Raw genomic sequence first — 17,321 nt, forward strand, 5'->3', positions numbered from 1 at the left:
TTAAACTTCTCCTAATTGATGAGGGTTTTTTTTATGTAGCTTCTCAAAGACTTAGTAAAATAATGCACAAGTAACAACATTCAATATGATTTAGGCTCCCAAAATGACAAAAAGAACAAAGATGAAATTGTCTAATTACTCATTATAGACAACTATTTTTAAAAGATGCATTTGCTACACAGTGGCAGCTCATAAATGAGATTAACGTCAGGTCAAGAACCTTTATTCATAATTAGTTTTACTGATTTTTAGTCAGAGTTGGAACTACTCTTTTCATTAGTAAATCTGAGTTGTTCATTGCTAGTGAAACTTTAGTAATAATTCAGTTCAGGTTTTAAATTCAACTTTTAAAAACGTAGAAAAAAAACAAACATTAAATATTGTGACAAATTCCAGCTAAAGCCTTTATTTAATCGGCCCTCTTAAATCCACTGCTTCTTATGCAGCCTCTTCCTATTTGCAAAAGCCAGAAATATATCTTTCTGCCCCCACAACTCAGGAGCACAGCCAAAGAAAATCCCAAAATATGCAGTCTTTCATCTTATAAAGCCCCACTGATTCACTTTAAAACATACCAGCCAAAAGCTTCTTAACAATGAAAAAGTCAAATAACTCCTAAAGAAACATTTTCTCAGCCAGCACCAAATTGCTTGCAATTGAAATCAGAAAATGCATGTTCAGTAGGACATTAAATATCTAGAAATGACAAATTCTGGTATTCCACTGTTACATCTGCTGTCTGAAACATCAGAAATGATCAAAACACAGCATTTTAAACCTTAAATGTAGATAAAGACAGAAATATTATAATATACGAGTAACTGAAAGAAGAGGGAGCTTTTCAGTACCTTTTTCTGACAAATGATATCAAACATGTGGTTTTACATTTAGGTATCACATCTATATCTCTACTACACAAATTCACCTAAAAAGACAATGATACCAAGCGCAGTGAATGCTCTTCTCTGTGGACACAATGTCATTTGCTGGCTGACAAAAAATGGCGTACTACTAAAAACACATGTAACTTCCTTAAAGTTGATTTAAAGCTAAATTCATGTTTAAAGCTGTGAAATGGAAGAGCAGAAAAAGCCAAAACCATCAAATCTCTGCACGTTTTCACCACCAGGTTAGAATAGTGAATTTTCACCAATGAACAGGTAGCCGCCACCTGTTGCATGCAAGATATTGTTTTGTTGGTAAGCACAGAATAAAATTGACACCTGGGGAGAGACCTTCAGGTGCCTATTCAAGCAAGAGCGTGCTCAGCACTGGGCTCATCGGGGAGCTAGAGGGAGACTTTCAGCTGTCCAAAAATGCACATTGGTCTGTCCGATTCAGCATCCATTCTCTCTACTTCTTTTCTCTGTTTGTTTCATTCTGAGTAATACAGACCAAGATATAGAAAATGCATTTCCGTACACCACACAGGTAACTGAGCCCCCACCTGCTGCCAAAATTATGTGACCAAATCGCAAGCCTGCCCTAAGTCACGGAAATATTTCCATAAACAGCAATGTCTTGAATAATGCAGCGAAAAGACTGAGGTGCTATAAGCGCAGGGAGGAAGGAGGAAAGCAGATTGTGGGGCACCGCGAGAGGCAATGATGTGTAACACCCCTCCCTCTGACTACAGCGGTAAGACAACATGAGATAAGGGGATCAGCGGTGATGCCAAATCCCTTCTGTGGCAGCCAAAGATCATTAGGTCTATTAGAAGCCTGCATTGTTTAAACTCAGAGATAACAAATTTGCACATTTCTTTGCTTTTACTGCTTTTAGAAAAATAGATCTCACTGACGATTTTTTTCACGTGTGTATGTGTGTCTCTCAGTCTCACCTTAGCCGTAGTACCATGTTCACAGCACCTTGAATGAAGGGTGTATTCTCATACGGTTCAACCTGCATGAGAAAATATCTGGTGATGAAGCAGATTAAACATCAGACTGGCAAAAGCATTCACTGTGAAAAAGAGGAGTAAGAGTCACATAAAGCATGCACGAGAGAGCATGAAATTCTGCAAACTTCAAGATGAACATAAACAAGAAATGTGTGCACACACTATGTGATTTCTTTTTTTTTTTTTTTTACTGGAAAATGTCTTAAATTCATTGCAGCAGCAGGGAAAGTCTTAAGGGAGAAGAAAAGGAACAAGACACGAAGGTTTACTGTGTAAGGGTCTATCACTGTCATCAAAACCGTATTACGAATGGGCTTTTTATATGGCAAGGATGAGATATTATGGAAAGGAAATGACTGCTAAGAAGCTGTCAGAGTTAATTCCTGACTGGGACACAAGACTACACCTCAAACTGCTTTGGCTCATTTTCAGACTGACAAAAGCCAAAGAAAATGGGATACAATGGCAGCGAGTTTTCAGATGAGATACACCCAGTCACTGAGCTAGCACTGTAAGGCAGACAGCCATTTACTCTGAGTTATTACTGCTGAGAGAATCCCTCCAGGAGACCGACCGTCTCCATGTACGCACGCATACACATACACACACACACACATATATACGCCCACTGACACGTCCACAGACAGACACACACTCTAAGTGTGCACGCGCAGAAATGAACACAAACACACACAATCACAGTGGAATCAAGGTCATTGAATCATGACAAATTGGTGCCGCTGCCGAATCCCTCACCTGGGGATGCTGAATAGACAAGCCTTCAATAGGGACATTGTTGGCATCCTCCTCATTCTAGGAGGAACAAAATGTGAGGCATAATTGTGCAAATGCTATTACATCCTTGGTAAATATCAAATCAGAGCTCATCGTATAAAGACAACAGAGGAAAGTCAATTCAAACCAATCAATGAGGAGCATTTTGCTCTCTTTATGAGACAGGTTAAATCAAATTCGTGGCATTTTTTAATGAAACTGCATAAAAATGCGAGCAGAGAAATAAACATTAATTAAGTGAGTTCATGATTCTTACACAAGCAGCAGCTCAAGTAGGACAGTCAAGCGAATTTAAAAATAAAAAATACCCCTTTGGCAACTTATCGAATTGTAAAGCAGCAGAAGGATATGGCCGGTTTGTCTATGACAACTTGTCTTTTTAGATATTCTAAGATATTTTTCAAGTTCAAATTGGTGTAGGAGAGGAATATCTAACTTACATCTTTGGCGTCATCTTTGACCCTTCGTGACTGGAGGGGGAAAAAAAACATTTTCATATATTTACTGTCAGACACACGGTAATAATCATGTTATATGTTCTGTTTTAGTTTGTCAAAGAGCAAAAAATTAATATAAGCCATACACTGCTCACAGACTGTATGTGTATATATCAATCCATCCACATATGCCTACACCTTTCTTTTTACACTGAAAAGCAGCAAGCCTGAAGTTTGCAAAAAAAACAAACCAAAGCACATCCGTGTTGAAAAGAAGAATATATATACCTTAAAAACAACCCTTTTCGTAAATCATTACTGCCGGTAGAGTATTATTTATTGCATCATACATTAAAGCTGGGAGTCTTTATCAAAGGGCTCTTTGATCATAGTTGTCTAGTTCCTCCTGCCTCAAATCCTTACAGCTATCTTCCAGCTCATTACAGCGACCTCATGACAGGCTCTCTCAGAGATAAGCCATCTGCTATCCAAAAAAACTAACCAATCAGGAAGGGGCGGAATGCACAGTGTCTAAGACAGAAGGGAAAGTTGCATAATGGTTTGATCTGCGGGTTGGACATGACATGCAACACCTTAATAACTCATATTCGGAATTTCTGTGCACAAGTTATAGTTCTGTTACAGTTTCAGACTGAGCCGAGAAAATATCTTGGCTCTTTTGATGATGATTTTTACTGATGATGATCATAAAAGAGTAAACACATTGATTAATGCCTCCCTCTGTGGAGTCTCACCTACCCTGCCCTGATTTACCGCTGCTCTGCCTTCCTCGCTGCGCTCGTCCATTTCGTCGTCACTCCACTCCCAGTCTCCATCCTCTGTTTTGTGCAAGTGGCCACTGGAGCCGGGGACTCTCCTGACCTGCAGCATTACGACATCCAGCACACGATGTTAATTAAATTATTTGTGCTCCTTTGACTTCATGTGTCTGTACATTGTGCTTTACCCATGAGTCCATTAGCTTTTACAGACCTTTAAATAAGAGCACTGACCTCAGTGATTTACATAACGTGGCTGCGCATTTGTGACATGAAAGGTGAACGTACAAAGCCACATTCAAGTCATTTAGTCTGTTAAGTATGTTTGGTACTGCAGTGGCAAAGGTACTGCTTGGTTCTGAAAAGATCTTTATTATGTAACAAAAAAAGGAGTTTAAAGTTTAGAAGTTTTTCTTGTTAGGACAAACTTCACAAAATCAAACATCATTTTTTCCTGTGATTTAGATATTAGAAAAGATACTAGCCAAAAAAAAAGAAATACAACTGCTGCGAAAAAGTTTTCAATCTTTGCATTACATCGTCATTTTGAAACCCAAACATATGCTGCCCGATTGGTTTTAGTCAACTGCATGATTTTTAAATTGTTTATGGAAGACAAATCAACTTGCACACAGCAGAACTGCTTCAGTTTACAGCATTTTCAAGCCAGTGGTCTTAAAACACACAAAACAGTGTATGTACAACATTGTTATCAGTGTGTCCATGCCACGACTGACTGAATCTGACCGAGTCTGGGCTATTGGCAAGTTGGATACTGGCGTGTGTGTCTGAGCTGCTGCACACTTCCACGGTGTTCACGAGAGCATTGTCTCTGATGTGACTGTTCTTGGCAGAACTGAACAGAGGTACCAAAATCTCAAACTTGTACTTGTGCCATTCTTGCAGCAGCACCCCACCCTGCAGTTGTTTCAGCAAGACAGTGCCTACCCCCCACACTGCCAGAGTAGCGCAAGCTTTTCTGGATCAGGAGCACATCCAGCTACTTCCTTGGCCAGCATTTATTCCTGATATGTCTCCTACTAAAGATGCCTGGAACTTGCTGGGTGGGCATGTTCATCAGAGGCAGCCACAATCAATGACCACTGCACAGCTGCAGTATGCACTCATCCAGGACTGGAGAGCAGTTCTTCAACAACAGAGCCAGACACTTGTACAGACCATGTGCAGACAAGTGAATGCTTCCATCACGCCTAGAGGAGGCCCAAAAACTCATATTAAATGTCTTGTTTAGGTTTATGGTAATGTAGTTCAAACATAATCTTGCATTTCTTTTTTTGACTAGTATATAACATCTATAGTCACAAATAAACTCATATGTTTCCAAATAGATGCAAAACCCATTTAGTTAACTGAGATAAAAAATAAAAACAAACTTAAACAATTTAGTGTACTTACAAACCTAAATTAAAATTTACAGAAAATATCTTTATTTTTAGTCTTACATTTGTCAACACAAACACAAGGAAGCACTGTTGCATATGTTTCTGGAGACCGGCTTGTCATGACTGTGAGTCAGCAGCCTTCATACACGTGCTGTAATAAACTTATTATACCATCTGATAAATGTGACTAAAAACTAAATATATATATTGACTAAACCTACACTGAACTAGAAAGAAAGAACTAGATTAGCTGTTTTCACCAGTTGCTTATGCCATTTCAGTAGGTATAATTTGGCATAGCACAATAAATACAAGAGAAAAAATAAATGACTTAACTATGGTAGTTATAGTAGTTATAGTTAAGTAGTTATACAACTGAAAATGTATCAAGTATAACAAGACAAAAACAGTAAGTATGGCAAATCAAAGCCTAAATACATAAAGCCTATAATTTGTTGCATTTCTACAGTTAAAGCATGTAAGAGAAGCAACATGCGAGATGAGACACAAGGGCACCACAGTGTTACAGAAGGGAGCACACAAAACTGTAAGCCACTGGCAGCAGAGTCATAAAAATTCCCCAGCTCTAGATGGGGTCAAAGTTAAAGAAGCACTACCCTTGTGGTGGTGTCAGGTTTATTTTCCAAACCTGACACAGAACCAAGACTCCCCCAGTTCTGCTCAGGGTCCTTGAGCAAAACAGACACAGATCAATGCACTGGGCAGCCATACATGAAACCCAGCTGACATTCACTCACAGAAAGAAGAATACTGAGAAATGAACCAAAAATGTAGGCTAAAAATAAGATTGAACAGAAACATTGTATGTTCAGAATCTAAAAATGCTGGCGGTCGCTCATAATGGCGTTTTCAGACACTGCGACACACTCTGGTACAAAGCTGTGTTTTGTTTTGCTCTTTTAGAAATCAGGCTGCAGAAAGCATTCAAGCAGAAGTCAATCAGTACTGCATCATCATTTGTGCACCAGACCATACATCTGAACTTGATATCAATCCCAATCTTATCACATGTTACTTTTTGTTATGCAACAAATCAATGATTCAAGCACACCTTAGTTTTATCTGGCCTTTAAACTAATATAAAGCCTGCTAGTTTCTCTTTTAGACACTTAATACTGGGTGTAAGGGTGCCCTCTGCTGTTTTTTGGACCCACAAACACCTTCATTTTAAATGGCTGGCTATGATCCTGTATAACATTTCTATTTAAAATAAAGCAAAATCCCTCGCAAATGCCAGTTTGTATGTTCTGTAAGAGTCAGTTTCTCCTATTTCTCATTTCCGCAAGTCATTTCTGAATCCTAGTTCCATTTGTTAGATAAAGGAGTAATGTTCTAGCTCCATTATCATCTTAAATTACTTTGCTGGTGACAGAATCTGCCATCTCCTTTTCATTCACTGGAGCAGGTTAATGGAGAAACCAGGTTTCTTTTAAGAGTCAAAGAGTAGCTGTGTGGCTTTAGGTCTACTTGTTTCATCAGAGAAGAATCCCACATTTTCTGACAGTAAAATACCACATAGGAGAAAAACATTAGAAAAAGAGCAACTGGTTACTAAGGCGTGAAGAGAAGGGAAAAATACAGATCAAAGAGAGAACACGATCTAGACGATTTGAGAGTCTTTAGATAAGATCTAACAAAACCAGGGCCACAAGGTCGCAACATCCTGCAATGACAGTGTTTCTATAATACTGCTTGTCTCTGCAAGCTTTGGGTAATGTTGCTGAGTTTATAATGTAGATGACTCTGCAGGTCAAATCGGGACAAAGCAACAAGGACACTGGCTCTGCAGCCCATACATTTCCCAAAGCAAAGCTATCAAGTGTATCAGACACTACCTGTAAACCCTGCATGCTGTCTGTTTTGTACTTTTAAGAGGAATACACATGTAAAAATGCATTCATTGCACTACACAGTTGTTGTGCATCACCACTTTGTGATAAAAAGGCTCCACAGAATCTATTTTATACTCTCTGAAAGTGATACCATTTCACACTGGCACAAATATTGCTGTGCAAGTTCAAAGTAATGTGGCTCCAATTCCAAAGCTAGCATAATTTGTGTATCAGTGACCATAAATACAGCCTAAATTAGAAGGTGATGGCTGTAATAAACTTAACTGTCAAACTCTGATATACTGCAGCACTTGTTTATATCCATTTAGCATTCTTTGTTATGACTTCCACATACCACCCACCATAGTCATCTCCCTTTCTATTGATGCCAAGCTATGTTTGTGCGTAAATACGACGTCATACACAGAAATGACCATGTTATCGACGATGTCCTTCCTTTACCATGTCAGTGAATTTCCACCTCTACGCTCACTTGCACTCTGCCTTCTGGCAATGGCCCTGTGTTCCCACTTCTGTCCTGGCCATCCAGGCGTAATGTTATGTGGAGTCAATATCAGCTGTGTCCAAAAGCTGCACTTCCTCTCAGTAAACTGTGACCAGTGGGAAACAGAGCAAGCGAACTGAGCAATAATCTGCTCCTTTCTGTTACCTAACCACAACAATTAATTTCACCCTGTTTGTCTCCGGCGTGACACATGCAAAGAGCTTCACATGAAACCACTGACACACAGCTGTACCGTCTGACTGTTACGTGGCAGTTGCCCATATTTTTACATAATCTACACAACAGGGTGTAAAGTGTTTAAGGGGCTGAAGAAAGTCGCAGAGCATCGCATGTGTTGACTGGAAATGCAGCTCTCTGCTGGAGACAGACACTTCAGTCAGTTCCTCCTCGCTGCCATAATTCGCTCATGTCGAGTCAATAGCTGAGTTATTTTACGGGGAATGTTTACGCAAACATACCTTCTTCGCTCTCTGAGAAATCTTTGGTGCATGACTCAAAAGCTTCTCCACCAGATATTCTTTGTTCTGTGAAAAAATGGTCAAAATATAACTAAGTTAGATGGATGGAAATCCAAAGGCTGGACGACACGTGAGAAGTACAGTATTGAGCAAAAGTCTTGACACACCTTTTATTTCTTTATATTTTGCAAGGAAAATGGGAAATAAGTGCAGCGATTTATTGAAACATTTGCAAACATGCAAGAAAATACTGTATATAAGGCAAAAACAGAAGGACATTCCTGAAGGACATTTAAAGCTTTTCCTTGGATCCATGACTGACAAGGTTTCATTGTGTGTTTTTCTATTCAGTTATGCTTTTACTGCTTTGGCAGTGTGTTTGGGACTATTGTCGTTCTGAAAAAAAAAGCTTTTGTCAAACGGACACTTTCCAGATGGCAAGGCATGGTGGATACAAATCTTACGATACTTTCCTACATATACAGTTGAACCAATTTCGATAAGATCCTCAACACCACTGGCTGAACGCACGATAAGAGCCTCCACTGTGTTTAAGTGTTAAGTGGCTTAACAAAAGAAAATCATCTGAAAATCATCTGAAAATGGTCAGGTAAAAAACTGGACCAAAAATTAGTGAAAAAAGCCGCCATGTCTAAAGAAAGAAAGACCTTCAGAGAGCTGGAGAACTATCGCTCAAGACCAGTTTAAAACGTATTCGAAGGTCTGGCTCTGTGAAAGCAAAATATAAAAAATGGAGGGGTGGCTAGAGACTTTTGCACAGTACTATAAATGGATTTATTAAGTCACTGGTATTAATTGGTTACTGGCTATGCAGGAACAGCAAGATGAGGCTGCAGTACTGTTCACAAAATTAAAATGACCTTAAAAAGACTATTTCTCTAACTGCTAATCTACTTGGAAAAAAAGGATTTTGTAATCTTATAACTTTGTTATAAAGATTTTGGCTATTCACCATTTAACTACTTAACTAATCACTATTATAGTAAATATTTCAGGAATACACAGTGCTTATTATAAGAGAGCAACATTTAAACTTTATGCCCAAAATGTACTCAATTCCGAGTAATAATATTATTAATAATAATTTATATAATAGCAATAATACTACTATTTCTCATATATATTAAATAATAGTAGCTAGGTTATGTTTTATGTCATTGCTGATTCATCCAAGTAAGTATAAACATCAAAAATGCATAAAAAAGCATTCACTGCATGTGTATCTGACTCGTCGCTGGCATAAATCCAAACGGACAGCAATAATAACAAAAGATAGTGAGATGAGACAAATACCTTGGCCTTTTGGAAGAATTTGCACTTCAAAAGCTCTGCGGCTGTAGGCCTAGAGATACAACAAACAAAGAAAAAAAGAAAGCATCAATACAGTTACTGAATGTTACTCACGATTGGGTCATTTTACTGACCAATAATTGCATCAGCTCTCTCCATTGACATATTTGCCTGATACATAAACATGTTGCTAACCTTTTGACAGGATCCTTCTGAAGGCACATAGATATTAGCTTTCTAAATGATTTGCCATATTTTTTTAAAGTTTCCTTGTCCTCAACACCTGTCTCTAGAGAGGGTGGATCATTCTGAAGGGTAAGCATTAAAACCTGAAAAGACAACAGAAGAGGTCATAACTGCCAACACATTTCACCACCAGTACAAAATCTGTAGATGAGGAAAAGAAACTAAGAGCAGGAAACTGTGGGAAATGTTGTGGAACATAAAGATGAGTATCTCTTAGATGAAACGCTGCCTGTTTATTAGCTCTTAGGTTTCCCAATTACAGAAAGAGCAGCAAGCCAAACTGCTCTCTTTCCACATAAAAATCATCATTACTAAGAAAACCTCAAAGACGTTTATTTAGGAGAAGGTTTATCAAGGTTTATGGCCAGTTTCCTTTTCTTTTTTCTTTGCCAGCACCAGTATATGTTACAAGACTGATTAAATAACACTGAACGTTACATAAAACATTCAGTGTTATGAAGCGCCTTGAGGCGACTTTTGTTGTGATTTGGCGCTATATAAATAAAATTGAATTGAATTGAATTGAACTGAATGAACACATACTTTCATGGGAGGGTAGCGGTGATAGGGGGCAGAGCCTGTCGCCAATTCAATCGCTGTAATTCCAAAACTCCATATATCTGCTTTAAAATCATAGCCCCGAACCTGCAGACACAGAATTACAGTACCGTGTAATACCAAAGTAATGCTTAAGGCTTCATGTTAAGGCAATGCTGCTATTGGTTGTCATGTCAAAAATAACAGCATTCCATTACAAAAAGGGCTAGCATTAAGCAGAGACAAGATCAGGCAAATACATTTTACATAATAATAATAATAATAATAATAATAACTTTTTTGTATAGCAGTTTTTATGTGTTTTAACAGTCTGGATGAAGACACACATTTATATTTAAGTGTAAATATCCCAACATACAGTACAAAAAACAACACATTCACACTAAGGTTCTTACATTTGTCTATATAGCTAAAAATCATGGGAGGATGATTATGGAAAAGCTGACCTATTATAAAGAGTGTTCTTATGTGCTTACACCTGTCCTTATAGCTCACTGGGTTAAGCAGGTGACCCATATGGCAATAGACCAGCGGTCCCCAACCTTTTTTGTGCTATGGACCGGTTCAATGCCCGACAATATTTTCACAGACCGGCCATTAAGGTCTCGGATAAATACAATAAAAAAAAAATGATACAACCAAGACATATACTGTGGTATTTTGTAAATAATCGACACGCATTCAAAGTGTAATTGTGTAACTTTATTAGCAGCGTCCTCTTGAAACGCGTCCTCCTGCCCCTTAATGCTCTCTGATCGTTATGGCAATGCGTAAATATTTCTTTCAAAATAAGACACACAACTACAACACGAGAAAAGACCCAGGGAAACAGAGTTAATGATAAAAACCCTGAAAACCATAAATTTTACACCCGAGCCTCAACTCTCGCGTCCCGTTATCAAACGACTCACGGACCGGTACCGGGCCGTGCCCCGGGGGTTGGGGACCACTGCAATAGACTATTGCAGAAGGCTAGGTCTGAATCTGTCCTAGGCCATTTACTGCTCATCTTCCCTCACCTTCCAGTCTAATATCATAATCATAATAAAGGCTAAAAAAAAGGTTTTCAGTAGAAGTTGGAAAAAAAAAAACCCCACTTAATCAGCTGACCTGCAGGGCTGTTTCAAAGTTTATGTGTTCCAACCTTAAAAGCTGGATTTAAAATAACAGTTAATAGGCCTTAATAAAAAACAAGGTCTCAGCAGGTCTGTGATATGTGCACGACCCTGACCATGTATGGCCTTGTAAGTGATTAATAAATTGAATCTGAATTTCACTGGAAGCCAGTGAGGAGCTAGCATGGTGGTACAGTGGTTAGTACTGTCAGCTCACAGCAAGAAGCTCCTGGGTTCTGTGTGAACTTTGCACATTTTCCCTGTGTCTATGTGGGTTCTTTCTGGCTACACCCACAATCCAAAGACATGCTAATTGGTGATTCTAAATTGGCTGTAGGTGTAAGTGTGAGAGTGAACGGTTGTCTGCCTCTCTGTGTTGCCCCTATGACAGACTGGCGACCTGTCAAGAGTATACTCTGCCTCTCACCCTATGACAGCTGGAATAGGCTCCAGCCCCCCAGCAACCCTGAATTGGATAACCAGAAGAAGATGGATGAATGATCAGTGAAGGGAAGCAAGCACAGGGTTGATGTGCAAGTGCTTGTTAGCAGCCTAGCTGCTGCTTTTATGTTTGTGGAGTGTTGAAGGGAGGAAACAAAGGCAGACTGAATGAATCAAAAGTGAGCAGTCTGATGAAAAGATCTAAAAGCAAAATACAAGAACCACATAAAAAGCCCAGAAAGCAACGCAACACAACCCAAAAGAGTACATGAAAATACTGTACTAGGGAGGACTTTCTCAGCGGCTTAATGGACTGACATCTATACTAACTCTGGAGAAAATAACGTATGTATTAAGAAACAAACTGGATATGTTTTGGGCCATATGGTCAAAATTCTAGAACTTTACCGGGCCGCGTTTGTTACCGGCCTCAAGAGTTGAGGCTCGGGTGTAAAATTTATGGTTTTCAGGGTTTTTATCATTAACTCTGTTTCCCTGGGTCTTTTCCCGTGTTGTACTTGTGTATCTTATTTTGAAAGAAATATTTACGCATTGCCATAACGATCAGAGAGCATTAAGGGGCAGGAGGACGCGTTTCAAGAGGACGCTGCTAATAAAGTTACACAATTACACTTTGAATTCGTGTCAATTATTTACAAAATACCACAGTTTTTGTCTTGGTTGTATCATTTTTTTTGTTGTATTTATCCAAGACCTTAATGGCCGGTCCGTGAAAATATTGTCGGTCATTAAAACGGTCCGTAGCACAAAAAAGGTTGGGGACCGCTGGTCTATTGCCATATGGGTCACCTGCTTAACCCAGTGAGCTATAAGGACACAAAACAAAGAAATGCTGATACATGAAAGAACTAACATAGGGCAACACAGACTTGAAGATATAAAGGAAGGCACAGAAAACAACAACATTGAGGGAAGATAACAACCAACCCAAACTAACAAAGCTAAGTTTAAAAAAAATCCACTCTGGGACAAAACATCAAGAGCTAAAAAAATAACAGGAAATATTGCACAAGGTAAAGGGATGAAAAATATGGAATCAAACCCTAAACCTATAATCAAAAACCAAGGATAGTGAAACCAAACAGAAAACAGTTAATAAAAGACTAGAATACAAAAACCCAAAACAGACCAGTTGCATTTTTTTCCAGTACATGACATAAAAGTTTTCATCAGCTCTTGCCTCGATCTTGCCTTGACAGAAACAGACTCACCTGTTCCATCACCTCTGGTGCCATCCAGCATGGTGTGCCAACAAAGGTCTTTCGAACTTTGTTTCTAGTCATGTCACCCCCTGTAGCTAGAAATGCACTCACTCCAAAATCTGGAAAAACAAAAGAAAAGCATCAGAACAACAGAGAAGATTTTGAAATTCATTTTCATTTTAGCTTGTTTACTGCGTCACAGTCTGAAAAGCTGATCTCCTCTGGAATGAGTGCTGCATGCATGCCTATGTAATGAGCTGGTCAAAGAGGGTAGATTCAAAATTTGTGTGCATACTGTGATTTCGGTCTTTGAGTGCCTTGGAAAGTGCCTACAAATAAAATGTTATTATCATTATTATTATTATTATTATTATTATTGACAAATCTGCAGTGACTGTATGGTGATATTATGTCAGCATTATTGTTGAATCTATTCCAGAATTTAGACGCTACTGAGGGGAAAAGGACATCCAACCCAGTACTAGCAAGGTGAATCTAAGCTTTGCAAAAAGTCTGTTTAAGAACAAGAACAACAGGCAACATAGTGTGAATCCAGTATCAGCCAAAATAATGCATTCACATCAGGACCCTGAAACTAATTAACTCAACGGGTTACACTTGTGCTTTTCCTGCTGTGCTTATTTGGTAACCTGCAGATATTTTGTTTTTATTTTATTACAGAGTCAACTGCTTTTTCTAATTCCTGTAATTGTTTTTATTAAAGGCTATAATCAGTCACTTCAATTAAGTATAACAGGCAGCATTAAAAAGCTGACAGCTTCAAAGGCGTAACTGATTAAGCTGACACACAATAATTAGGAAAGAATTATGATTCTCAAATTAAAAAAAGGAAAATGTAAACATACATTATTGCTCTCTGTTAATTATTACAACCTATGAAATCAATTCCACCATCTTACCACAAATACAGTGTATGCATTTAGTGTGAAAATGACCAAAAAAAGAGGTTTAAGAGAGTGTTACACAGTATTCTACAAACCTGCAATCTGAACAGATCCGTCTTCCCCCAGTAGTATGTTCCCAGCTTTCACATCCCTGAGGTCAACAAAACAATAATGCAGTCAAACAACAAAGTCATGTGGAGCAGCATTGATTCTTCCACTCCTGTTAACGTGTCGCCCTAACCATCACCATACAGAACTATGCCCATGGGGGTCGTAGAGGGTTAAGTCTGACTCACATTGACCTTGATAACCAGAAAGTGTACAGATCACGGCTGAGCTACAATCCAGTGAATGAACGTATTTGTGTTCATTTTCAACATTACCACTTGGTTTTTTAGATAGCGGATCATATTTTCAATCAAACAATGTTGATTAAACCGAGGAAAAAGATATAAACCAATACCTGTGAATTTGTCCGTTTCTGTGTAGATAGTCCAGACCCTCCAGAACTTCGTTTAATATAGTGGCAATGATAGGCTCTTCTAAAGCTCGATTTTTATCATCTTCTTTGCTTATGTGCTTAATTATATCGAGCATAGATCCTAAAAAGATGCCAGCCAAGAAGAAAAAAAAAAACATGGTTAATTTTTAGAAAATAATGGGAAACAAAAATCTGTTGAGTGATTAATTTATGTTACATTTCAGTGTTTGTGTATTTGTATATTTTGGTATTTTTAGATTTGTTTTATTGCAGGGAGCAGCTTCTAATTTCGTTGAACATCTGATGTTTAATGACAATAAAAAGGATTCTGATTTTCCCTTTTAAGGCGAACATGTAAACCACCACAGTCACCTAAAGTACTACAACAACAAATGAGCCAGAATGGTCATATTGTCTTTACAGCTGAAATTACTTAATTCAGTGATTTAAACCTATGGTTTCCTAGTTAGTTACCACTGTTGGGTGTTACTGCAATCACATTACATTGATTTCAGTTCGTGTGCTGGAAAATGTCAGAGTGGTTTACTGCAAAGATATGGACATTACTTTTATTTTTATTGTACAAAAGAGCAAGAGTACAATGGTAAAGTGCAAGCTCTGTACAGAAAAGAAACAACCACATTGTACTGGTAACTTTGGCTCCTAATAGCACTGCACGGACAGTCTGCTAACACAAAACTAGCCAAGAACCCAGAGCGATGATAAACCTGAGTGTATGCAGAACCCAGCCCAGCAGCCAGAGCCTGACCTTCAACAGGTATTAAAGGCAGTGATGAGCAGTCAGGCTCACTTTCTACCTGTGCACATTTGTAAAGCAGAATCACTGTTACGTTTTCAGCTTTCCATTGTGTTGTCAGCTTTTTGTTCATAATTAAACACTAAAAGAAACCTAGGGATTTGTGTTGGTGTACAGGATTGGATCCTTAGGTTTATATTGTTAAATGGTAATTATATAACATTGTGTTTCAGGTAATTTTACAAAGTAATGAGAAAGTACGGCAACGAGTTATTACTTTCTGTGGAGAGTAATTAAGTTACGTGCTGCTTTACTTTTTTGGGGGTAACAACCCCAATACGGGTCTTCAATTGTTGTCCCAGAGATATATAACGGTTACAAAATTAAATAAAAACGACGAGCAAATGTCGTTAATTTTAGTCTTCGTGAGTGCGGTCAAATTTGTATTGTGAGGACAATATCTACAAGTGTTCCAACTATAAAGCAAAACTTAATTAAACCTTACCAATTACAAATTATGATACCTGAACTAATAAAAACTGAACTGAGCAAAAACTACTGGAGTCTAAGCAAAACTAAACTGACCTGATAAAAAAAATTTTTTTATTAATTATAATGGATTATTATACTGAAACTGGCCTTATAATAAGTTTTGAAATTTCTCAGATGTAACACTTTTTGTCAACTAGGCATTAACACAGGTTGATACACTGCTGTTCTTTAATCAGATTAAACACAGACCGGTGTAAGGGCATTTAAGACTTATGTTATCACATGAATGGCATGAATGCATCACTAAGCCACCCGTGTCAGGTGAAGCTTACCCCCACTCAGAAGCTTCATGACTAACCAGAGTTCATCCTTCACAACAAAGGAGGTGTAGTATGTGACAACATTGGGATGGTTGCACTGACTCATGGCTTGAATTTCTTTCTATTGGTAGAAGCAAATGACAGGATATTTCACATACAGGACATCTCATTTATTCAGGGCACTTGCTTTATCTTAATAATCTGCAACAAGCTGCATAAACAACAGGAAAGTTAGAAGATTTCTATGCAAACTGCATTAATAGATAAATGAGAACAATAACAATATGTAGCAGAAGTTAAGTAGTACTACAGGAATCGGGTGTGGTGTAAAAAAAACCAAAACACTGGGTTGAGAAAACAGCCCGTATTTATTGTACTCACCAATAGTTCATCCATGCTGGTCTGGCATTTTTCCAGGTTAATTCTCTTTATGGCTACACGCTCCTGTCTGGGGGTACAGAGGGCTGCCTGCACAACAGCTGTGGCCCCACTGCCTGAGAATTAGAGCCACAATGAAGCTATGACAAAGTAAACAGGAGCCAAGTGGGAATTGCATTACGCACAGCTGGAAGACTAAATTCAGCATCAGTTTGTAGCTTTATGGATTTTTCTGGCTCACAGATTCCCAGCTTTTCTGTTTTAGTTACTAACAGAACTTCTATTTTTTTCTTCTTTTTTTTTATCAATGTGATGAGTCGTTTACTCGACTCATTACAAATCAGGCCACGCTGTGGAGTAGCAGAGCTGTTCACACCAAGATGCTGTGACACATGACATATTGCTTACAAACTGTTAGAAGCAGATACGCCAGACACATCACAAATTGTGACTGTCTACAAGTTGAGGTGTGTGTGTGTGTGTGTGTGTGTGTGTGTGTGTGGTGGTGGTCTCACTTACTCATCACTGTCAGCTGCACATAGCAGAGGCGCTACTTCTTATCACTCATGATTTGACTTGTCAGGTCATGTGCACAGTGCATGCAGTTGCCAAAAATATGCATATGGCTTCCCTCTGCTTTTCTTCTATGCATTTAAGGTTAGCAGTATTATGTTTCAGGTGATATAACTCAGCATTAGGTGATTCATGCAATAAAATAAGTTAGGTTTAAGTTTCAAATGTCTTTGTAAAATAAATACTAACTGATATATTAACAATAGGTTATTGCAGATACCTGCTGGTTTTTCTGCAGGATAACAACAACGTGGAATATTATTACACCAGTGCTCCACACTGCAGCTGCATATAAGCTATGCTTACAAACTGAGTCATGTGTCTCAATTAATCAATAACCCATTAGTCCACAACAGAAAAGTTGTGTTAA

At 38.4% G+C, this 17,321-nt stretch overlaps 1 protein-coding gene across 1 annotated transcript in view; it reads right to left on the bottom strand.

Moving 5' to 3' along the window:
- Positions 1-17,321, bottom strand: part of stk39 (serine threonine kinase 39) — a 34,471-nt gene that overhangs the window by 16,215 nt on the left and 935 nt on the right. The window contains exons 2-14 of the mRNA XM_084907844.1: positions 16,382-16,494; positions 16,013-16,121; positions 14,414-14,552; positions 14,046-14,101; positions 13,055-13,164; positions 10,252-10,353; positions 9,658-9,791; positions 9,466-9,514; positions 8,152-8,217; positions 3,892-4,014; positions 3,136-3,165; positions 2,657-2,713; positions 1,841-1,902 (exon numbers count right to left, since the gene is read on the bottom strand). Coding sequence (XP_084763970.1) covers positions 1,841-1,902; positions 2,657-2,713; positions 3,136-3,165; positions 3,892-4,014; positions 8,152-8,217; positions 9,466-9,514; positions 9,658-9,791; positions 10,252-10,353; positions 13,055-13,164; positions 14,046-14,101; positions 14,414-14,552; positions 16,013-16,121; positions 16,382-16,494 — 1,150 coding nt within the window. The remainder of the gene's footprint in view (positions 1-1,840; positions 1,903-2,656; positions 2,714-3,135; positions 3,166-3,891; positions 4,015-8,151; positions 8,218-9,465; positions 9,515-9,657; positions 9,792-10,251; positions 10,354-13,054; positions 13,165-14,045; positions 14,102-14,413; positions 14,553-16,012; positions 16,122-16,381; positions 16,495-17,321) is intronic.

The sequence above is a fragment of the Perissodus microlepis genome, chromosome 16 (genome assembly GCF_051167445.1).
Source record: "Perissodus microlepis isolate ML-2025 ecotype Zambia chromosome 16, ASM5116744v1, whole genome shotgun sequence".
NCBI classification, from domain to species: Eukaryota; Metazoa; Chordata; class Actinopteri; order Cichliformes; family Cichlidae; genus Perissodus; species Perissodus microlepis.